The sequence below is a fragment of the Ambystoma mexicanum genome, chromosome 5q (assembly GCF_040938575.1).
Source record: "Ambystoma mexicanum isolate Mex_15411 chromosome 5q, UKY_AmexF1_1, whole genome shotgun sequence".
Taxonomy (NCBI): domain Eukaryota; kingdom Metazoa; phylum Chordata; class Amphibia; order Caudata; family Ambystomatidae; genus Ambystoma; species Ambystoma mexicanum.
In genome coordinates, this window is record NC_090933.1 from 919,012,748 (window position 1) to 919,037,074 (window position 24,327).

At 46.3% G+C, this 24,327-nt stretch overlaps 1 protein-coding gene across 7 annotated transcripts in view; it reads left to right on the top strand.

Annotated features, from left to right (window-relative positions):
- Window positions 1-24,327, top strand: part of VPS13B (vacuolar protein sorting 13 homolog B) — a 3,421,660-nt gene that overhangs the window by 3,246,389 nt on the left and 150,944 nt on the right. For all 7 annotated transcript variants that reach the window (XM_069621427.1, XM_069621422.1, XM_069621424.1 and 4 more), the window contains 5 exons: window positions 11,823-12,024; window positions 15,098-15,286; window positions 16,846-16,992; window positions 22,418-22,701; window positions 24,191-24,318. In XM_069621427.1, coding sequence (XP_069477528.1) covers window positions 11,823-12,024; window positions 15,098-15,286; window positions 16,846-16,992; window positions 22,418-22,701; window positions 24,191-24,318 — 950 coding nt within the window. The remainder of the gene's footprint in view (window positions 1-11,822; window positions 12,025-15,097; window positions 15,287-16,845; window positions 16,993-22,417; window positions 22,702-24,190; window positions 24,319-24,327) is intronic.

Below are 24,327 nucleotides of genomic sequence, written 5' to 3' on the forward strand. Positions count from 1 at the left end.
CAAAAAAGAGAAAGAAGGATTTCTACAGCAGGCTGGCAGCATGGCTCAAATCAGGCAAGGCCTCTAACTATGCTTCCAAGCATGGTCATGCTTTCCCCCCAGGACCGGCCGGTCCCATGAACAAACTCCCTCAGAAAAGAGGTTGAGATCCATTCAGGATGCCTCACCCTTGGGGTCCAAAAGAAGGCAAGGCTGCACGTCGTTGATCCCACTGGGTTTGTCGCTGCTGTGGGTCCCAGCTCGGCAAGGACAAGGTCTCTGTCACCAACCACTTCTACGGGAACCCTACCGGTGAGGGGCACTCCGTTCTAAGCGAAAGCCCTTGACTCCTTCAAAGCTCTGCTTACCATCAGTGGACAAGGCGACGAAGGAGAGATCTAAAGGTGGCCATTGGCAGCTGAACCGCCCAAAACAAATTTGTAATCAGCGGTCACGGCCATGTCGACAAAGGCTCCTGCTACCACCCCGTTGACGACCTCGCCGACCACTACTACTTTGTCAAAAGGACGGCTGGACACGAACGTGGTGTCCACAGTCACGTTGAAGGCCACCCCGTGAGTGTCCCTATTGCCACAGGGTGAGGCAGCTGCTGCGGCTCTGGCGAAGGTGCCTGGAATGGGGACAGCAGCCGCTCCTCTCTAGAATTCTCCAGAGAGGGGAAAGGGTAAAACTCCTACAGAGCCTAAGAAGGGTACGGAACCACAGGCTGTCCCGGAGAGACAGGTACAGATTTTATACGAGCTCCGATGAGGGCAGAGACAAACTGCTCGAAGACTATTATTCGGACAATGAAGGGGTTCAAGGGCCCATGTCTGTAGGTGGGTCAACACAAGGAGAGCCATGTTAAAGAAGGGTGTGATAAAGCCCTTCCCCCCTGACTTCTGCTGCTCCGAATTGTACTTGTGTTACTTTCTGGTCCGAAAGAAGTCAGGAGGGTGGAGACCGATCCTGAACCTAAGATGCCTCAACAGGTACTTGAAGTCCCAGCAATTCGGGATGGTCAGGTTGCAGTACGTGCTCGGCCACCTGGAGGATGGGGACTTCCTGGCGACTCTGGATCTGGAGGACGCCTACTTTCAAATCCCCATTCACTGGAAGTAGCGAAGTTCCTGCGGTTCGTGGTCCAGGGGCGACACTATTACTTCAAGAGGCTCCCCTTAGGACTTAAATCGCCCCAATGGTCTTTACAAAGTTCTTGGCTTCGGTGGCGGCACATCTTCGTCTGGAGGGCATCTATGTCAACCCTTACCTTACCTACCATGCTCTGGTGAGCCAGCACACAGCAAGGACCGCGCGTCAGTTAACGGATCTGGGATTCTCCATAAATTATCCAAAGTACTGCTTGGAGCTATCGCAGAACTCTCTGTTGTTGGGATCCTGACACAGTAACTTGTCTGGCGTCTCCCTCGGAAGAGAAAATAATAGGCATCCTAGGGATGGTGGAGTGCCTGTCGTCAAGTCGCTGCTGGGTATGGCATCCTCCTGCATCAACCTTGTCGTCCTCTGCAGACTACAGATGAGGCCTCTCCAGGAGTCCCTGGATGTGAGGTGACTGCAAGTCTCGGGATCCTGGACGGACAGGATCGCCCTCAACAAGGAGTTCCGTCGAGCAGTACAGTGGTGGAGTGTGCACTCTCATCCCATGCAAGGGGCCGCATTCCAAGTTCCTTCTTACCAGGAGACAGTCACCAGGGATGCTTCTCTGGAAGGTTGGGGAGCTCACACCAGACAGTTGCACGCCAGAAGTCTCCAGCTGCCAGAAGAAAAGACCCTTCACATGAACGTCCTGGAGCTTCAGGCTGTTTTCTGGGCCCTCAAGTCCTTCCTGCCATCGCTCCGGGGCAAGGATCTTCACAGACAGTACCATCACCATGTTCAACATCCGGAATCGGGGCGGGACGTGCTCTCCGGCTCGTTTCAGTGAGGCCCAGGATCTGTGGCTCTAGGCTATTCTTCAGGACATGTTTCATGTCCCTTTTCACCTGGCGAGCACCAGGAACACCAGCGCAGACTTTCTCAGTGGGGAGATACGTTCTTGCCACGATTAGGAGCTTCTCCAGGACCAAGTGGATCTTCCATTCCACGAATGTGGTCAACCCCAGATCGACCTTTTCTCGACGGCAACTAATTGCAAGTGCCAGATGTTCGCCAGCAGGTTCCCGCAGCTGTGGGGTGCATTTTCATTCCTGTGGGAGGGACTTTTCTTATATGCTTTTTCTTCTTTCCCGCTCCTGCTACAAGTGATCAACACACTCGGACAGTGTCACTGCAGGATGATACTTGTAGCTCCGGTGTGGCCATGACAAATCTGCTATCCAGTCCTGCTACGTCTGTCGGCGGCTCCATACATCAGGCTGCCACTGCTTCCTAATCTTCTCTACAAAAAGTAAGGGGCGATTCTGTACCTCAGGGCCTGGCTCCTGCAGCCCTACAATTTGGACATTATTCTTTACCTGTGGAGTGCAAGGACATCCTGGCCAAGGCCAGAGCCTCTTCAACGTTGACATGCTACGGCCATAAGTGGAAGCGCTTTTGGGCTCAGAAGATTACCCCTCTGCATGTCGCAGCCCGGCAGCTCCTACCATACAATCTTTCCTTGGTCAGGGCTGGACGGGCTCTATCACGGTGCACCTGGCCCCATATCCCGCTACACCAGGGCACCAGGTAGGCCTTCCCTGTGGTCGTACAGACTCATCAAGGAGTTCCTCAAAGTCTCTTCAGGACTTTTTTGCCGGTAAAGGCTCCTGCTCCAGCTTGGGAACTCAATGTGGTCTTGACTAAACTCATGGGGGTGCCCTTTGAGCCGATGCATCAAGCCCTGCTCAAGTTTCTCTTGTGGAAGATGGCTTTCCTTGTGGTGATCACTTTGGCCAGGTGGGTCAGGGAGATCCAAGCCCGGTCTTGCAAGCAGCCGTACTTGTCCTGCAATGGTTCAATGATGATGCTGCGTACGCACCACCACCTTTATGCGGAAGGTGGCATCGAAGTTCCCCCTCAGCGAGCCTTTGGTGTCGGAAGACTTCTCAATTGTTTGTCAATTTTGGACCTATTAATCATGGGACAGCCTTGTCGAAGGCTTCCATCTCCAGGTAGCTCTCGGACAGCATCATGCACTGTCATCGGCTGGCTAACAGACCCCTTCCAGGCCGGCTGAGAGCTCATTCCACCAGAGCCATCGCAGCAACAACGACATTTCTTTCTGGTGTGCCCCTGCTCTACATCTGCAGGGCTGCTATGTGGAGGACCATGCACTCCTTCACCAGGTTCTACTGCATCAGCAGGGATTCCAGGGAGATGTCCTGGGTCGCCCAAGTGGTGCTAAGCAACCTCTTCATTTGAGGTGCATCTGTTTCAGAGGTGAGTGTTTTTACTTATGTTGAGCCTTGCCACCACCTGTGGTTGTGTATGTGTACTGCTGTGTAATCTTTATTCATGAGCATCGGAATCCATGCCAGACCCCATGCTGGAGAAGGAACAAGTTACTTACCTGTAACTACTGTTCTCCAGCATTAGTCTGGCATGGATTCACATGCAAACCCTCCCGCCTTCCCCTCTGTGGCTCTTCTTCCTTCACGGAAAGATGACCTCCAGGAACGGAGCTTAGGTAGAGGACTGTCATTGGACATAGGCAGTATGACCCAAACGACAGCGATTGGTTTAGAGGAGAAATACAGTTTTCAAGCTAGAATGAAACCGTTTTTTCTTTGACCAAATCCATGCCAGACCCATGCTGGAGAACAGGAGTTACAGGTAAGTAACTTGTTTCTTCTTTGAGATGGGCATTCGATTTGTTGCACACAATAATTATGATGTGAATATTTTTTGTACCTTTTGTATATAAAGTGGCTTCAACCAGCGAGAACTCAGTGCTTCATATAAGGGGCAGAACAAAAGGACATGGAAAATTGTCTTATCCATTGTTTTACAGTAATGACATTTCGTTGTTTGGTTAGATTCCCATTTTGAACAAAAAGACCTAACCAGCATAAACCTCAAATTAAGTTTCAATAAGAGCATGCAGTCCCATCTATCTATTCTATCTATCTATATTTATAAAAGTGAAAATGTGTGGGTTTGTGGCTTGGCGAAGCGTTGTTCCTTATACAATTCCACACCGTTTCACCAATCTGCATAAAACTTTGCATAGTTACCGGTTAGGACCCTCTGGACATTACTGGCTACATGACATTTGGGAACCCCACCCCTTTCTCCAGATTACAGCACCTTCACACATGAGACGGTTTCCTGAAATCGGCAAAACATCAAAGTGGTCGTAGAAGGACCGGTCCTCAAACCTAGAATGGATGGTTTCTGGGACATTTGCACATCAATGCACTGCAATGAACTGCACCACACCAGGGTGAGGCAACAGGTGGGAAGCGAGCACAGTAGGTCCCCGTATGCAGCAGCACACCAACTCTCGCCTCCCCCCAACATCTAGTCCAGGGTATGTCAGTCAGCCACACACGCCCATTTTCAGTGCATTTTACTTCAGAGTGCAAACCACATCAAGGGATAAGCGAATCGGAACAGCGACCTTCAGGATCATTGATTTTCAACAATTGAGTGTTGTCATGTTTGTCAACAGAACCCGTTCGGGGAACCGGTATTTTTTGCTAGTCTATCTATATAAAGATCTAAGTCGTTGATATCTTTATGGCGCAAGTATTCAATAACAATACTGCCTTAGTCATCCGGCAAATAATATCTGAATCAACACATAGGTCAAAACCTTTAGTTAGATGGATTTTAGATTGTGGGCCCATAGGTTAGAGATGGGACCAGAATTCCAGAAGATGTAGTCTAATTAGCAAGTCTCTCAAATAATTTAACCATGGTATGGTGCCTACTCGGGGGGAATCCAAAAGATTAATTAAACACATCTTTAATGTAGTCACTTATCCAGATTTTCATCCAATGTATCAATGGTTTCAGTTTCAATTTGTAAGAGATACCTCTCAGGCCCAATTCCAAGAATGTTGGAATTGTTGTATGAGAGTAACCTCTTAAAAATGTTGTTCTCCCTAATTTGGATTTGACTAACATCGCTATGGCCCCATAGCTGAGCATAGACCAACATCACAACTGCCTGCATCTTATAGACCACAAGATCACTTGAAACTATTCTGTCATCAAATTGTTTGGAGAACATTAACATTGCTTCGACTTTATGGCCCAGGATGTTGCCACCCTTCCTGATTAATGATTTGCATGAAAGTGTTGCATCAGGCCTGGTGCCAGGATTGTCAAAGAACTCCACAGTATCCAATTTTTTCCCTCCAAGAGTAAATGACAAGTTTAGATGTTTCCTATATCTGGGGGATGGCATTAAAGGATCTTTGTTTTTGTACTGTTTAGTCTTCGCCCCCTGCTCTCAAGCTGTTCGTGGAAAGTTAGTTGTTGGAACTCAGTGCCATAGGCCTTTTTGATATGAGAATTGCATAATCGGTGTAAAAAAGTGTTGCAATTTTCTATTCTTCCATCATTTGACAGCAGCTCTGAAATTATTGTTATTAAATTGTTAATAAACAGCAAGAAGAGCATAGGTTCCAAAGCACATTTCTGACGAATTCGAATGTTGATGTTAAATATTTCACTGGGACACGTGTGTACATTTCCCCTGGCCCAGGCATAATCATTAGAGTATAGTAAGCGGATAGCGGATATAAGAGGGCTAGGGATAGCAAGTTACTCCAGGGCAATCCATAGTCTCGAGCGAGAAACGCTATCCAAAGCAGTTTCAAGATCAACAAAGGCAAGGAATAGTGGTTGCTTTTTGAGAATAACAAATTTGTTTAATATTAAAAGTAGGCGGAACGCCTGGTTAGTTGTCAAGACCCCTTTGCTAAATCCTGCCTGCAGCGGAGAAAGCACCTTATGCTCGGTGCACCAGTCTTCCAACCTTGTCTCTAAAGGTTTCCCCAAAATCTTTCCCAAAGAGTCAAGAAGGGAAATAGGCCTATAGTTTCGAGTTAGATTAGCAGCCCCCTCTTTGTACATCTGAACCAGTATGCGGCCCTAACAACTTCATGGGAGTAACCCCAAACTAAGAAGCTCATTAAAAAAACGTTGTGCGGTACAGGACCTATATTTTTGGTTGCTCCTTAAATATATCTATAGGGATAAAATCAGGACCTGGTGCCTTGTCCATTTTCTAAGACAGGAATACTGCCTCAACCTCCAGAAGTGTGAAGGGCGTGAGCTCAAGGCCATCATAATCCAATGAAATAATACTTTGACTTGTGAGAAGATTAGCTTCTACTGCCTCACTTTTCCAAAGGGAGCTAAAATGGGAATGCCATGCTTCTGATGTTACCTTGTTAATATTATCATGTGTGATGCCATTCTGAGAGTTATGAACTAGCTTCCAGAAAGTTTTCTTATTATTGACCTTAGCGGTCATGCTTAAGTTTTGCCATGGCACTTCAGCGTGCTCTGGCTTTTCCCTATATATTAGTTCTTTATATACTGCCCTTTGACTGGCCACAGATTCTCCATCAGATTCACTTAATTCAATTTGACTGCCTCAATTAAAGCCTTGTTTGCTGCACGACACTCCACAGCGTACCAGTTAGTGTGATTTACTTTATGAATATCAGAATGATGTTTGGCAACATGTGACATAACTAAGGGTTTTCCTACATTGGTCAACTTATTGTAAAAGATAATTGGATCTTGAGTCTGTGTAGGCTTTGCATATTCAGATAGTTGGTAGGAGGTCATTATATAAGGTTGGAATTGTACAAGCTTTATTCAATTTAAACCAGCTCTTCTTCATGAAAACAGTTTGGTTAAATGTTATAGACCCCATCATTTCCCTGTTTGGATGAGATACTGAGCATAAAATAGGGTCAGGATCACTTTCCACATTCCTCAGCATCGTGAAGTTTAGAACCTCACTCCAGTAACTTAAATCTACAAAAATGTAATCAATCAGGGAGTGAATTCTCTAAGTTGGTTGGGCAGGGCTATCACCCTGAAATCTCCCATTACTTGCCCTAATTCCTAACAGAACCTCAGTAATGCTACAATGGACACCTGCTGGTGAGTATATTGAGGGGGATTTGAAGTGGTGGAGGGGTACACCCCATATTTTGTTTTCTTCTTGCATTAGGATGTCTGAGTCCGTAGGTGGTTCCAACAGCATGTTAAAATCCCCAGCAATTATAATCATCCGGATTCCTGTGATCAAGTAAAAGTTGTAAATCATTTTCTAGCGAGGCAGTGGTTGATTGATCAGGTCTAAAATATATATTAATGATAAAGTTGCTGAGATTACAGGGAAACCTAACCCTTGTAGCTTACATATTTATGTGTTATGTGTCAACAATTGCACTTTTAGCCTGCAGAGAAAGTTTGACCCAAATAGCTAGCCCCCCTGTTGGCCTACCTCTAGGACACTTTTTTACCATAGTGTTAAATGTAAACGTCCAAAATGACCGAGCTTAAATGCCCGAACGTGTGATTTGGCCGAATTTTGGCCATTTGAAAACTCTGTGTGGCCGAAAAGTTCGACCAAATCACGCATTCAGTGCTGGGGACTGCAGGTGTGTCCCCCACACTGTGTGCCATTTTCCACTAATGCTACCAAAAAAGTAGATTGGGGCAGGGGTGGGCGGTTTGCGGGTGCCAATGAGACCATGTGGATTCCACACACTGCAATTCGTTGCTCCCTCCTACCCCACACTCTTACAATGCTGGATACTCCCCTGCTTAGTTTGGTAAGTGAAGCAATTTTAGGTGGCCTGTAACCTGAAACATGACACCCATGTACCAATTTGCACCAAACTGTCCTGAAAAAGTGTCTGCAAAACTCTAAATACTTTTTGCCAGTTTGGTGAAGATCATTTTGGCAGCAGGGGGGAAAGTTATACAGGGTTCCTAAAAGTGTGCTTTTAACAGAAAATCCCATAGGGTTCCTTCTGCGCACCTAGAGCAAAAACTGCTTAACAAAAGTTCACCATGTTTGGAAGGCGTATAGCACTCAAATTCATTTCGCAGAATTTGCAGAGTACAACAGTTTTGGGTCACAGGTTTTTTCAGCTTGACTCTTTCCACTCTACCTTGGGAGGGCGCACCTTCCACCAACTTAATTGTGAAATTAGGATGGTGGTGCTTTAGTAGCATCTGAAAAGTGGCAAAACTAATTTTAGAGGCGTTGCAGAGCTGTGGCTTGCCACAGAGAATGCACCATTTGTTATTGTGTCTTCATACCTGGGGCCTTAATAATGTGTTCTGTGAGCTCTGCTCACATTGTCCAAATGTGACACACGCCCTCACTAGGGTCAGCCTGCAGTCCAGCCCCCCAACAAACATACATAAACACAATTAAAAACTATTTAAATTTTAAAAAAGTACCTCTGCTCCGCTTTCAAATGCCGCTCGGGCCACGTCTCATGTTACACCGACCTAACCTATTCGCACTCACGCACCTCCAGACAGAAACCAGCAAGTTGAATGAGCTTCCTAGTTCCTGTCTTTGTGTCGCACAAACACGGAAACCGATTCTCTGCGCCGCGGCCCTTGGAAGTGCTGCTGCTAGCGTGGCAGCACAGGCACCAGGCCCTGCAACACCCGGTTCAGCACCCTGACTGAGCCAAGCAGGGCATCCCGGCCCTGAATGTGTTGCAGCGGGGCTGCCAAGCATCTCAGCATTATGTAATGAGACAGTGCAAGCCTTGCTGGGTATCCCAGCTGGGCTCGCACTGTCCAATTACATAATTGATGATTGCGGCACCCCTGCCCTCCCTCCAAAAGTTGGGGGGACAAAAAGGCATGCCACAGAAGTTGGGGGGGACAAAACCCCCTGTCCCCACTATAATTACGCCCATGCCCACACCCTTGATCACTATATTGTTAGCAGAGGTTGCCGGGGGTGTCCCCTGCAGCTATCCAAGAAAAGGAAAGCACCCTGCAGCGCCTGTTGCCGATCACATAAGTGAAAGGGAACAGGTGTTTCAAGGACACTGCGAGGTAAGTAGGGGGGTGGAGTGTGGTGGGGTGGGATAAGGGAGGGTTATTGGGGGAGTGAGTGGTGGGGTAGGTGGCCAAATCAGAAATGTTCACGAGTAAAGTCTGAAGATTATTTTGGAAAAATAATCTTCGGTCTTTTCTCCCTCGAACATTTGGATCTCGGGCTTTCAACCCTGATCCACATTAACACGCCTTAAATCGTGGGCAATTTACTTCAGTCATTGCCCACGTCTCTTGCAGACATATCATTTAATGTGATTTTATGAAATCCCAGCAATCTGGGCCATCTACTTTATTTCCCTAAATGATCTCATCGGTTTCAAAACTAGATTCCTAATGACAGCGCAGTGTGTTCACACTCAGTTCATAATAATGTGTCACATAATGCAATAAACAACGTCATGCACAGTAACAAAAAAGTTCCATTGTAACAACAAGGTTCTTCAGATCTTGTCCCTGTTGAAGTCCTCCCGTGTCTTATTCACGGTATCTTGTATGTAGGGACCATATCAGTGTGTACTCGACTCACCACACTAATGGGTTGGTGCATGACTTGTAACCTGTTTAGGATTATTTTGAGCGTGTCTGTGCCGATGCAACTCCTTCAGTAAAGGTGCACCTGGTCTCATGATTGCATTTCCCAGACGCTCGGAACAGGTGCGGGCCTTGTCCTTCTTATCACAAAATCTGACACGTGTTTGTGATGCGAAACTGACGGGCCTGGTTTCTTTATTGGTCTCCTGTTCACCATCACGTTAGTTCCTTCCAGACTGGCAAGGAGAAGAACTGGGGTTCACCTCCCACTTCTCTGGCAGCACACCCTGTGTGTCCATGCTTCCTTATCGATCCAATGCCACCCCAGTCAAGTGTGGGGTACCTCAAGGATCCTCTGTCTCCCCTCATCAACCCCAATGCCCATTTCCACCAATATGCAGACGACACATAAGTATACTTCCAAATCACATCCCCTTCACCATCGCCACCTGAATGGCCACCCACTTTCTGACAGCAAAATAGTTTGCTCTATTGAATGTTCCTATGGGATAATGGCAAACTCTCTCTCATCCTAGTGCTGTTAATGAAGGCCTTCATTAGCTCGGTACTTTGGTTCATTCTACTCCCTTGTTAAGCCCATCTCAGAGTTTCTGCTTGGTTATACATCCATCTTTAACAACAGTGTTCCAGAAGTCTTCTGCACCTAACCATTAACCATTCATGTTGCAGAAGTGGAGCTGGCTGAACCTGCTCATTTATGCATCCCCTAAGCCCAATAATGCGAGTTTTAATGTTCAACTTTCAGTTATCCCACTATATCGAAGATTGCGCGAGCCAACTATGCTATACATCTCCATGTCGAAGTTGCAATTCGCAAAGCTACGTTTCCACTTTGCCCTTAATTCTAGATCTACACATTGCACACATACCACATGGGAATTGCCCAGTAGGTTTGGCACACACCCCCCCCGCCCCCATTATTCTGTGAGTGTGACCGTCTTCTTCTGTCCTGCAGCCTTGCTTTTCAGGGCTGTTGCATATGACCCCACCCTTTATGTTCATGCCCCTCTCATAAACGAAGTGCCCCTTTCCGCTGGTAACATTTACCCGTTAGTCATTGTTACGTTATTGATTCTGTATGGACAATTGGTAAAAGTGGTGGAAACGTGTACAATTTGGTGTTGTGCTTCTTTACATAGGCACGATTGGGAAGACGGGCAGACAACCCAAACACTGGACACTGCCCCTGAGGACACAATAACCCCAGTGAACACAAAGCACACTCAGAGAGCCAACACGCACAGACACGAGTTTCTCTTGTTACTGCAAGTACCAACAGAAGAGCACAGCATCTATCCTAGCCCTCGTCCCGCACGAACCTACCCCCACCCACTTTCTTACAGAGCCATGTGAGCGCCTGGTGGTGCGCGTATAAGTCAGCATAACACAACATGTGAGGTAGCACTTTTACTTCTTGCCACTGGGGGGACATGTTGATATTTGGGAAGAGCAGTTGCTTCTGGCCTCGGATAATAAGCCACGTGTTCACTTATGCCACCTCTTGCCCTTCGGTCGTGTGCTGAAGGTCCTTGAGGCGCAGGTGGCGAGTCTGGGAGACAGGGGGTGAAACAGGGGGCGTCTGGAAATGCCCACGTCACGGCAAGGTTAACGATAGTACTGATGCTCACTTCATGATGCACATCATATGTGGCACACGCTGTGCCTTTCCAGAATGAAAGTGCTGCCATTTTGCAAGGATCAAACAACTCAAATGAGGCCTCGCTGCAGAGTTTAACACAACCCCACAACTGCGCTAAGCGTCCTTTCTATGTCTTTGGGACGCCATGGGGGGGATCCTCCTGTTAACTATAGATACAGAAAAGTGAATGCAATCCTATAGCAGGCTTTCAAACTCAAGCCCACTTTTTTACAGGAAATAATGCATGTGATTGCTATTATATTCAGAATTGTGTTCTTGTTTAGACGGCTAAAATGTTTGTTCTCGGCGTGTTGTAATGCAAGTTTGTTTTTAGATGTTTAGTGTTACAGTTTTAGCTGATTAAGTGAGTAACGACACATCCCTTTGTTGTGCACTATCCTCAGTAAATGCTCGACTGTGTTGCATCCTGGGAGCACTGGCGGTGGACTAGCGCTTGGCTCGAACCCTCTTTAATATTGACTCCTGTCATGAAGAGGTTCCGATTGCTCCAGTGGGAGCCATCAGGGATCAGGCGCCTCCCCCTCTGCACTAACAAAGGAAACGCAGGCTGCCATTTCATGACATAGGATGTTATGCTAGCTTTAGCTGTGTCGGATAAGGCTGTAATAACATGCGTGCGTTTTCTTTGGAACAGCAGCGAGCAGCTAGCTCAGTGGGACAGCCCCATGCGAGTCAAGCTTTCAGTCTGGAAGCCGTGCCTGAAAACTCTGCTGGTCGACCTCCTGCCCTGGGCCCTGCTCATCAACCAGTCCAAGTGGGACCTCTGGCTCTTTGAAGGCGAGAAGATGGTTCTTCAGATTCCTGCCGGAAAAACAATGATACCCCCCAATTTCCAGGTAAAGTTATTCAGCATGTTACCATGTGCAAGTAGGATAGCTCAACGAGATAAGCGCTTGACTGCATGTGGTGCAACCCACAGGTGCAGCCTGGAGTGCAGTCTCAGCCCTTTATCCCACCGGGCTGATTCATTGAGCAACATAATAACACCTGTTACCAAGTTGCTCTGTGGGTTTCTAAATTTCGGACGCCATATTGGCAGAGTTGGTACAAGGGGGAAGTGTGCAGTGTCTTATCAGTCCTCTCTTCTGTTTCCATGTACACGCACTCTCTGGCCCAGGTGAGTACTAGAAGCATTTCCAAATATCCACCGCTCACACTGAGAGCCAGCGCCTACTAGGAAATCTGACAGCCAAGGCAACACTGCGCAGTTGCTGCTGGTATGAAGGAGAGTTGACTTTGCTTAAATATGTCCAAGACAGTGGTGTTGAAATTTCAGTGAACTACCAAAAATACTATGCTGTTTACCTGGCCCATGTCCCTATGCGAACTTAACATTCTAGAAAAGGTGTGGGCATAACTGTGAGAATACTGCTGAGGCCAGAAGTGGACAATACCCTGTTGAATGCCTTCTCAAAGCAGTAGATCCTCTTCAGAAGTCTGCACCTACCTCACAGGCTATACCATCGCTTGACTGTCTCCCGGTGGAAGTCGGTGTCAGATTCCTTTTACTAAGCACCATGCAGTGCGTCTCCCAGGCTAAAGACCCACAGCACCCACATATAACCAATATGCCGCAATACCGCTGCAAGCTCCCGCCTCGTCCTGCCACTGTTTCACAATTTATCAGGTCAGCTTCGACCTAGAAGAAAATGTATCTGGCCACAAGGAGCCAACCCTCACGCCACAGTGAAGAACGCAGCGGCTACAACTCCCTTCCAAGACATGCCTGCACACTACCTTGTTCAGACAAACTTTCTGCTTCCAGACCCCAGCGGGGCCATCCCACCCTGAACAGGGAATGCCATTTGCACATGTGGCTGCTTATAACACCACCTGCCCGCCCGTCTGCCACTCAAATATACTTCTGCGTTTACACACATCGTTCTCGCCATAGATTGACCCGCTCACCTTTTCTTCTGAATGGTTGACACGGTCTAATGGCCTTTCATTGGGAGAACTTTTTAACCTACTTAAAGTTTTCATGAACCTCTGCCTTGACATTGTAGAAAGACTTGGTACTTTGATCTGGTGCCCTGTGTGCAGTGTTTCCCTTTCATTGGTCCCCAGAGGTTGCTCATCTGTTCCGCGCGCATTGCTGGATGCCAATCCCTGAATTCCTGATGATTGGAATGAGTCGTTGAATCGGCACCATTATCCTCGACCCCCAGTGCATCATTCGCCTCGAGTTTCACACTTGTATGCAAACGTAGCCAATCCAAGTGATTTGCCGTGGCTGGAACTACGCGGGCAAATCGTTTGCATGAGAATGGTGCGAACTACCAAAGGTTTGCACCTTTCTCATGCGAACACACATACATTCTCACACACAACACACCCATGACACCCCCGACGCCCCACCCACACCCCCAACATAAACAAACCCCACTTACCTTCATCTTCATGCTGGATTCCTGCAGCGCCAGTTCCCTTCCACTTCTGTGATCGGGAACTGGCGCTGCAGGGTCCTTTTCTTTTTTTAAATTTGTTTTATGGAAGGCTGCAGGTGTGTCCCCCGCAGCCCCCGCTCACTATACCATAAAGTAGTCCCCGTTTTTTTTTTTTACAATGCTACCACCAAAGGTTCGAACTTTTGGTGTTCGAACCTTTGGTGGTAGCATTTTTAGAACTTTTGGTCGTTGCGACCATTTATTTTCGGTACAATTGACCTAAACCAACGTAGCAGCACCAATTCCTTCAGTCAATGCATGAACCAGTGACAACAGCGTCAGACTCAGACCAAAGCACTACATTCCTTTCCTGAAAGACCTCCTTCCACACTAAAAATGCCACCACAGTGGGAAACAACTCTAATAAGGTAATCTTGCGCAGTGAACCAGTTTGCACCCAATTTTCTAGCCAACGTGGCATGCACCATTTGTTACTCAAATGCTTGCGGCAACCTGCACACCCCCATCTCTGAGTCCATCTCAGTTCTCAAGAAAGTTAATCTTGTCATCAGCCCCTTTGTCTTGTCCTGCGCCAATGGGAACTCCAAACTGCCAGCTTCTTCACTGAAGACTTGCAGCGTCCGAGCACATTGATTGGATATGGGTGGGTGTGGGGGGAAGCAAGGAACAAGAGGGGCGTGTTTCTCCCTTCAGCTTCAGTGAATGCGGACAATAGTGGAGCGGAAGGAAGGCAATGTCAACTACTCCAGGCGCCGCACCTTTTAAGCCTCCTTACCCACCGCGCCACTTCCAGCTTCCACCAAAACCCACACATTTCCTTCCTTAGGAGCCGCGCAGCGTTAAGGTCACGCCACACGGTGCCAGAAGCAAGACCCTCCCAGTGCACCCAGACACGCCCTCCCAAACAGGCCACCCCAGCATTGTTACCAGAGGTTGCCGTCAAAGTATCAGGAGAACCACAGTTAGCCGACTCCTGCCTGATGAGAGTTGCCAGTGCCAGCTGATACTCCTGAGACAGCACAGTAAGAAGTTCAAGCACTTTTAAGCTCAGGAGCTTCCATTTGAAACTGATTGTGACTGCTCAAAGATCTAGCCCTACCAGAGATCTTCATGTTAGCCACATGAATAGCATTGTGTGGAAAACAGGCACGTTTAAATCGAGCATTTTGGCCTCGCCATGCCCTGTAATAGTACGTTTTCCTCCAGTTCTGAGAATTCGTGTGTTAACCTTGTTAGTAGTAACCCTTCTTTTTAGGTGCACTTAGCCATGCTGTTTCCATATTTTCCCACAAGATGTGCCTTGCAGAGAGCATAATGATATCCTCACAGCGTCATAATTTCGGGTTTATTATATCCATCCCTGTTTCTTAAAACCTTCAGCCTAGACACCAGTGAAGTTAGCTTTGCATTCACAAGCCATAAAGTTTCATACCCAGCCTTTGGAGAAACTATGTGTATTCCCACTCTCTTAAAATGGATAACGCGTGTGTGCTTGTTTCAGGAGGCCTTTCAAATTGGGATCTATTGGCCGAACACCAACACTGTGCACAAGTCACGAGCGATCAAACTGGTTCATAATCTGACGTCTCCCAAATGGAAGGACGGGGATAACGGAGAAGTGGTTACGCTGGATGAAGATGGATGTGTTGATGCAGAAATAAAGCTGGGTGCATTTCCAGGTCACCTGAAGGTCAGAACAAGCACCACAAGGTTTGGTGATGATGTCTTTATAGAACAAAAGAGGATGCTTTGGTGTTTAGGATTTAGACTCGTACCATCAATACACGTGGAACATTTTTTCACATGAATAATGCAGATACCCCCGATGCAACTCGGACTGCAACTGCTCATATTACAGCTCATACTGCAACTGCTCATTTTGCATCTCATACTACACCTGCTTGCATTAGAGTAGTACTGCTCGCATTACTGATTGTACTGCCGCTACTTGCTTTGCAGCTCATGCTACAGCTTCTCCTACATACGAGTGTATTGCTATGTAACAGCTTACAGCGCAGCTCCTTAGATTGCAGCTCTTAACATGGCTACTTCTCATACTCTATTCATACAATAGCTCATGCTGCAGCTTCTCGTATTCCAGTGCATATTGCAACTGTTTATACTACAGCTGATATTGCAGCTGCTTTTACTACAGTATTGCTGCTCATATCACAGATCATGCTGCAGCTGCTTGCATCATATTATGGCTCATGCTGCAGCTGCTCGTATTCCAGTGCATATTGCAACTGCTCATACAGCAACTGTTTATACTACAGCTGATATTGCAGCTGCTTTTAGTAAAGTATTGCTGCTCATATTACAGCTCATATATTATGATGGCGCATGCTGCAGCTGCTCGTATTGCCACTCATACTGCAGTTGCTCTTTTTACAGCTCGTACTGCAGCTACTCATATTACAGCACATACTGCAGCTGGCCATCTCACAGCTTCTCCTATTATTGCTCAAACTGCAGCTTCTCGTATTCCAGTTGTGTATTGCAGCTGCTTGCTCAGATTACCGATTTTACTGCAGCTACTCGTATTATAGGTCATGCTGAAGCTCATACTATAACTTTCATATTACACCTCATACTGCGACTGGTTATACTGCACCTCATATTGCCGCTGCTGTGTGCCCCAGCATTGCTGCTCACATTGCAGCTCACACTGCTGGTATTAGAATATAGCTGCTCACACAATGGCTCATACAACAGCTTCTAGTATTCCAGTGCATATTGCAGCTGCTTTACTTGCATCTCATACCGAAGTTGCTCTCATTAAACCTCTTACTTGAGCTACTCATATCGCAGCACACACCACTGCAGCTGGTCATATTGTAGCTGCTCACATAACAGCTCAATTTGCAGCTTCTCATATTCCAGTTGTATACTGCAGCTGCTCGTATTGCAGCTCATGCTGCAGTTGCTCACATTATACGTCTTACTGCAGCTACTCCTATTCCAGGTCAATGTCCCAGCACCTCTTTTTCTTTACCCCTTATTTCATATGTTTGAATGCGGATGCCAAGCACCAGGCTCCACTTCCACGTTTCACCGTTTTATAATGAATCTAGCTAGACAGAGGGGCCGAGAAGCCTTTATCTGAAACTGGTTCAGTGTGTGCATGCAGGCAAAAGGGTGGCAGATGACACGAAAAGAATGATTGGCCACGTTTGCATGAGAAGGAAAGCACTGTGGCCATTCTGCTGGCACTAACATATGTTTTCTTTCTCTGGTGGTCTGCTGAAGTTATCCCAGTTCTGCATCTCCTCCATGGTCCGGCACGGCATTCAGATTTTGCAAATTGAAGACAAGACAACGGTCATCAATAATACACCATTTCAGATCCACTACATCCCACAGCTATCCATACCAAGACATCATGCCGGAGATGAGGTAACCTCCTTTCAGGTTTATTCTTTCAGCATGAGCTTGCTGCGAGCCAGCGTGAATATGTCTGCACCCTGCAACATGTATGTGAGGGGTACATCTGGAGGCAATGTGCAATTTTTCCAAGGAATGGGGCATTGAAGAAGTCATCATTCCTTATAGCTTGAATACAAATTGAAAAGCAAGTTAAAAGTAGACGTTGCAATAAGCAGTGGGCAGAGTTTTGCAACATTGTTCCTGATCTCCACACGTATTATAGTTTCTTCCGCCTGGTCCCCATATGTTCCGAGATCGCCCTGTACACCATGGCTGTTCGGAGAATATGTAGGCCTGAGGCACATCTGCCCGGCAGGCAGACGTATCTGTCAGCTCAGGCAGGCCAACCAGACACGGAATAATCCCTTCGATCTGTCCTCGGGCGCCTGGGTTTGATGTTCAGAGAATATGCTCATTATAGTACAAGGTAGATTCCGTTTCACAAAAAGGCAAGTGGATCATGGTAGAACAAATATTTTAATAAACAATCTTCATTGCTGAACCCGCACTGTTTCATACTCCCAATCGGGAGGGGCAAAACTGATTGATATCGTCTGGCCCAAAATCAGTTTTCAGGGCTAAAGTTCAGCACCTAATCACAACAAGGTCCACAGTTCCAGCTGTGGCGGTGGTTTGTTTCTTTCATCACTGAAGCCTGTTTTCACGTCTTGCATTCCTTTTCCCGATGAGCAGCAATATCTGTTCACTCTTCCTGAGTCCCTAATACACTGTAATAAATGCAGCTTAGTTGTGATGCACACAGGCATGATCCCACCAGCCGCACTCAACAATGGTGTCTTGACTGGGCTTCTAAAGTCGTGTTTGCACTCGCTGCCTCAGTCTCCAAGAAGGATAAACAAACACATGTGCCAGTGTCCAGTAATGGGTGTTTGCTCCAGGCGCAGCATTTAATAAATTAAGCAAGTAAAGAAACTTGAGAGAGTCTTAATCAGAGAGAGATGTTGTCTCCAAATTCTTCTTCGTCATTTTTGGTGGACATTTATGTTTTTTCACTGTGCACCGAGTACGAGCGTAGGAATTTACCAGGGCAAAGGTTGTGGTCTTTTTGTCCCCACTATTCCCTAAAATGTCTGGTGTTCAAAACGTTATAAAGCCCCTTCATGTAATGTCTACTTTCCTAACACATTGATATGCCCTGTCTCTCAGGCAGATTGCAAATAAAGTTTGGATAGCAAGCTTTGCAAGCTGTATCATGTGTAATGTAGTGTAATAGGCATTTATGCTGCACTCATTGCCACTAGTGTTGCAGCTTGTCTGAGTGCATGTTACGTATTATTGCCATGCCTGGGATTCCAGATCTTAGTCTTTGGTGGGAAGGTGGGGGAATTGGAGAAAGCAGGAGCAGGAAAGGCAGAGGTCATTAGGAAAGCCAGCGGGGTGAGCAACAGTGGAATGTTGGCTAGACTTGTCTAGTTCAGGCAAGAGGATATGCAGAAAATAAGCGGCCTAGGGCTGAGATTCCGATAATCATACAGGTGCATTCCAGCAGGGAGATGTGGTGCTACCAGTAAAGTAATCTCAAAGGAGGGGGACGATTGTTTGCATGATGAGCTTGAGATATGCTCAAGCAGTCCACTGTAGTTTGGAGCGGTGTTGGATTTAAGGTTCCCTAATTCACCCACCAGATATTGATCCAGAGATTGCCAAGCCGTACTGGGTGTGGCAGGTCAGTAGAAGTACACAGAGGCTGTGAAGACATTCTATGCATCCTTTTTATTCTAAAGTAAAATAAGGCCTAACTCTCCCTATATCTATGGGGTGTTCCCTACCGATTTTACTAACTAAAGTGCTTGTCAGTCAGGGTGAATGTCCAAAAACAAGTCTGTCCAAATCTAACCTATCTGACCTGACCACTAATGTAACTAACTAAGGACAAGAGGATGACTTCCTTCTCCTAGTTACCGTGCTTTGTCACAGAGCTTTCTACATTCTGCTGTTCCACTCAATAGACCATGCGCTAATAGTCTCTTATCTTCTGAATTAAATTCTGTAACTATTGTAGGGGACTGGCGGTTTTCCTCTGCCATTTTATGCCAACAATCTTACTTTTGTAAAGGTTCCTTCTTTCTTTCTTGTCAGGTTGTAGCCTCCCTTAACAGAGTGTTGTTTAATGTTCCGAGTTTTGACTTTTTTGGGCTCCTGGGTGTGTTTTCCCAAATATGTTTATTTATTATATTCCCTTTCTCATCTGTGGGGCCTGTGTGGACTTTTCCCTTATCCCAGGATAAAGCGTTTTCAACTCTGCTCGTCTCCTACTTTTATTTCAGGTAGCTCTGCCTTTCATGAGCATGGTTCTCATTTCACTGCTTATTCCCAATACTTTTCTCATTAGCGCTGCAATGAGTTTTGTTTGAGGTAACATGAGTCCCTCTTAACTGTCCGGTAATCCTGTTCCCTGTATTACCTTCTGTTCCGAGGAGTAACATCAACGGTACAGTACCAACAAGCTCTTGGACTCTTTCTGCTTCTTATTGACTTTGTGACGCACTTGTCGTGCTGTTTGGTTAATTTGCGTTTCGTTCTGCATCTTTGGATCACAAATGGGTTCCTTCTGTCAGTAGTATTGGCGTTTTTCTGCGGGTGGACTACCCACCACCGTTGCTGTGTGGTCAAGCCACCACCGAACTCTCCCTTCAGTCGCGTTGTGATTTCTTCCGTTCTCACACCCCGTTCTCCCAGCATCTTTGGCTCTGTGTCGAAACTTGACTGACTTATGCAGGATCTGCGTTCTGCTAGAGCATTGCCTGCTTCTGCTCTGCTACGCTCAGGGGGCTTCCCCTGGTTCTCTCTGATTTCCGGCTTCACTTGACTTCTCAACCTCTCTCACCAACTCTCCCTCTCTCATGTCATATCATCCCTTTTCAGCATCCTCGGCACAGTACCTTGGAGGGCTTGATTTAAAGGGATTGTCTTAGTTTCCTTTTGTGGATAGCATAAGTTCACTTCATCTTTATGGAATTGATAATGTTCTGTTATGTAAGACAAATCCATGTAGGCCATCGCTTTGAGGGCATTAGCGAGTTCCTCACAGGGACATGATCCTTGTGCCCAAGAGGGGAGTCTCTCCCGGTGAGGTCCCACTTGACTCAACCCCTAGGGTGGGTGTTGCAGAGCGGGCTGCCCTCCCTACCCTTGCAGGAGGAGTGTTTTCCTTCAATTCGTCACAGGGGGCTAGACATCAAAGTCTGAAGGGACTACATAAGGAAAAAAACCACACAGGGGGCAGGTTTTGGGGAAGAGGTATAGTGACCGTCCAACCAGAGTAGTGCACCGGCAGGGCCACAGTCCCATGTTGGTCGATCTCTCTACATGTGTAAGGCTATAGTGAGAGTGAAATTCGAATTGTAAATTCCCTGCTTTGACATTCCCCAGTTGAGTCCCCTGTCCAGTGATTCGCTCTCTGTGTGCCTCCCACTCAGAACTGCAGTTACTTCTCGCATTAAAGGTGGCAGCATGCTGAACCCTGAAAATATATCCTAAGAAACAATTTTGTGAGTGTGTGCGTATCTGAATGGCATGTGCATAGGCATGGGAGAGCATGAGATTTTGGGGTCATGTCCTGAGAAGCCTAACCTACATGTCACCCACCAGGTTTTTACTTGAGGCATCAAAGAATGTTTGTTGTATAGAATGTGTGTGTGTGTACACGCACGAGCACACGTGATGTTGGAATCTAATCACAAAACCTGACTGTGTCCGCGGGCTGTAACTGTACAGCTCTTGTGAGTTGGTGGGATGAAACTACATAGTTCTGTGTGTGGTTGCATTTGTAATATTTGGGTGCTACTGCACAATGAAGCATCGGAGTATCACTGCATGCAGCTGTGTGTGTCTTAAGACGACAATCAATTACATGGGGAAGTGTTTGGTTTTATTTATTTATCTCTGTCTTTTATGTTAAGCAGTATTTGTGAACCACAACATGCACCATTTTCATGACCTCTTGCCACTGAAAACTGTCAGAGGGTGAGGGTTATATCGCCAGAGTTGGGTAGCCATCTGCAGAGATTTCCCAGGGGGGGCAAAGCAGCGGCTGTACTACATGCTGAAAAGCTTAGAATGTGTCTTTGGCACAGGAGTGGTCAGGATTTGAGGCTTTCTGAAACACTGCAGTGTTTTAAACTTGGCTCTTTTGGGAGCAGTTCCATGGACCGGACTGTCTGAAAGTTCTTGATGGCTACTAAAGACCGTCTCCATCTGTTTATAGTGATGTGACAGGCTGACTTGTTCTTGGGCTGATTTTGGGCTCTTCTGGGAGGTAATCTGAATAATCCTGCCTTTTCTACCCTTCTCGACCTGGGCTGCAGTTAAGGTTGTCCTGTTTAAGCGCAACATGGCGATCTTGTTTCAAACAGGGCTGTAGAGTCATCTTACCAACAACACAAAAGAGAGGTAGAGGGGAAGAAGGGCCCACTAGTAACCTACCCTCAATAAGGTCAACAACCTGTAGAGTCATTTTACCATTTTACATTTGCAGGTCTACTTGCATATCATAAATCACATTAATTTCAGCAACTGCTATATAGGATCAGCTCTGTAAGTGTATGACTCTGCCTAATGGGTATTGTTATTCTAATGATGTCTTGTCAACATTGTGTGATTGGTGCTCCCTAAATAAAGCAATGTCGGATATTGGTCCTTCGCAGCTGTGAGTGAATGTCAAGGTGCTCTGGGACATTCAGAGCAGGTGTGGTAGTGTATGTTGTTTGAATGCAAAAGTGAGTGTTCAGTCCTCATTTTCTCACCATATATGAACCACGGGTCTTTACAGCCACGTCACAGAAAAAAAAACAGATGCTTGCTGTGTAAAGTCTACCACAGTCTCAAATGCAACTCCTAAAGCAAAGACCTGACTCCAACGCACACTACATTTCTCCAGCCTTCCAGAGCACACGCCCTCACTCTGCCATCTCATTACACACGCACACTCCTACTCGGCCCAGTCCATACTCGCTCCAGAACACGCACATACACAACGCACTCTTTCACATTTAGTCAGTCCGCATACACTCCTTACCACATGAAAGTCAAAGATCTTGACATCCAAAAAGAGGAAAATTGATCTTTTGGTAAACAAGACAAGGAAACAGCCTGCATACCGAATAACCACACAGCTGTTGAAAGTGAGAATAGTGTGTGTGGAAAGGAGAGGGGATGTGTGTGTTTGTGCGTGCACACCTTGTGTGTTTGGTTGTTTTGTTTCCTTACTGTGTGGCAATTGGATCATTTCAAGCAGCTAATATTTTAAAGCTCTCTTGAATATAGTCTAATTGTAAAAAGTGCAATACATACAAATCAAATATTCTTTTTCAAATTGCTTCCTTGGTACTTTTGAAAGTACATAATGTATTCCCCATGTGATTTCCCCACTAAGTATGTGCATGTAGCAGGCAGTGCTGTGTTTAGCATCGGCGCAGGTGAGCACCAGGCAACTACACAATCCAGCTCCGTGCCTTGCTGGGACCTAGTGTCAGACAGCAGTCAGCCGACGTTGGGAGCATCCCCTCTCCAAAAGCACTTTCTGCTCAGCCTCTGCCCCAATGCGGTCGAAGAAAGCCCCAAGTGCTGGAGCCTGCCTGCAGTGATCAGACCCGATGTGCCCCGGCAGAGCGTGGCAGTGCCATTCCGCGACTGCAGCGAGAGTGGCCTCTGTACCAGGTACGTAGACGACGTTGAACTCCATTAGTTTGATTCCTACTGTGCCGCCTGCCGAAGTGAGAAAAACCCTACTATTTTATAGAGGCAGTAAAACATCGCATATGCTCACCACATGCCAAAAACCCACATCTTTTAAGTAAGAATCCTGCTCTTTGATATTTGAAACACTTCTGTGAACTAGGCCTGAAAGTTATGAATGATCATGTAGTGCTTGTGATATTTTACTGTTGTCACCGCCCTCTGTGCTGCATTTTCAGCATCTTAAAAGCAAAAGCCCATATTTCTAAAAAGATTGATGGGCAGGCGATAAAGCAAGATGAGCGAAGAGCTGGAATAACACTCAACTAGTAGCACAGTACCAATAGGAGTGCGTTCCAGAGCACTTGGGCACTTTAATGTGTCACCCTCCAGTCATGCCTTCCAGTCCCAGCAGTCAACATTTCAAATTCTAAAGCTCTCTGCATCAGGATACTGTTCATTATTCTGTATAAAATGTGCCACACATCTGGAGAGGGAAACAGGTAACAGTACTTTTATGGGTTCCATGTGTTAAAATCGCAGCAAAATTGGCCGTGCACACAAAATATCGCCGCAAAAAGGCAGTGGTTTTGCCACCGCAACCCATGTAAAGGATGCGGGAGACACCCCGGCAACCCACGGACCCATTATACCATTTAAGGGGAGTGGGGGACACCCCCGGAACCCCTTAAATAGTGAAATGGGGTACACCTTTAATGGGTCAAACAACAGAATTCTTGCCGCAATTTCTTTGTACAGGCGACATGTTTGCCGCAATTTTATCACTGCATACCCTTTTATGGCAGTAAAAGCCAAGGACTTGGACCCCGCCTAAGTTGTTTAAGTAGGATAACGATGGTACTAATAATAGTTATCATTTTGTCACTATCAATGACAATACAGCCATTACTATATTATTAACAATCATTATGACAATACAAGTAGGACTATTATTAATAATAACTTTAGACATAATTATAACTACTCACATTTCGTATAGCCATATAAGAAAATAGCACGTATTGCTACCAAATCAGTGGTACTCATTTTACTGACCCCAGAACAGTGATCTGATGAGTTCACTTGGGAGACGTGTGCAGAAACCCACACAGCAAGTCCTTAACAAATTGAGCAAGTGTGCACTCTAAAGAACGGGGTTAGGCTGCACAGGCCCTTTCTGCTCAGATGTGTAACACTGTGTCCCATATTTAACTTTGTGTTTTAATCTTTACTCCTAAATACAGACGGGAGTAAGTTCTCAAACGAAGAATACTATTGCAGTAATCAGAGTCATTCTTAAACAGAGATTGCATAAAGGTTGGCTTACTTTTGTGAAGTAAGCAGACGCGCGTTCCCTGCCTTCAATACACACACATCACAAGATAATAGCACATTGAAAATGGCAGCCATGTTTTGCCACATTGTTGTATTGTAGTTTATTTCTTAAGTAAGTCCTTTGTTTTACTTACAGAGCTCTAGCACTTACTTATCAGGAGCATCTTGGAGTCGTGTATGTGACACTTACCGAAGACCCTTGTCCTCGCATCATTGTCCACAACAAATGCTCAGTCGTGCTTCTTCTGAAAGAGAATATCAGAGGTATGGATT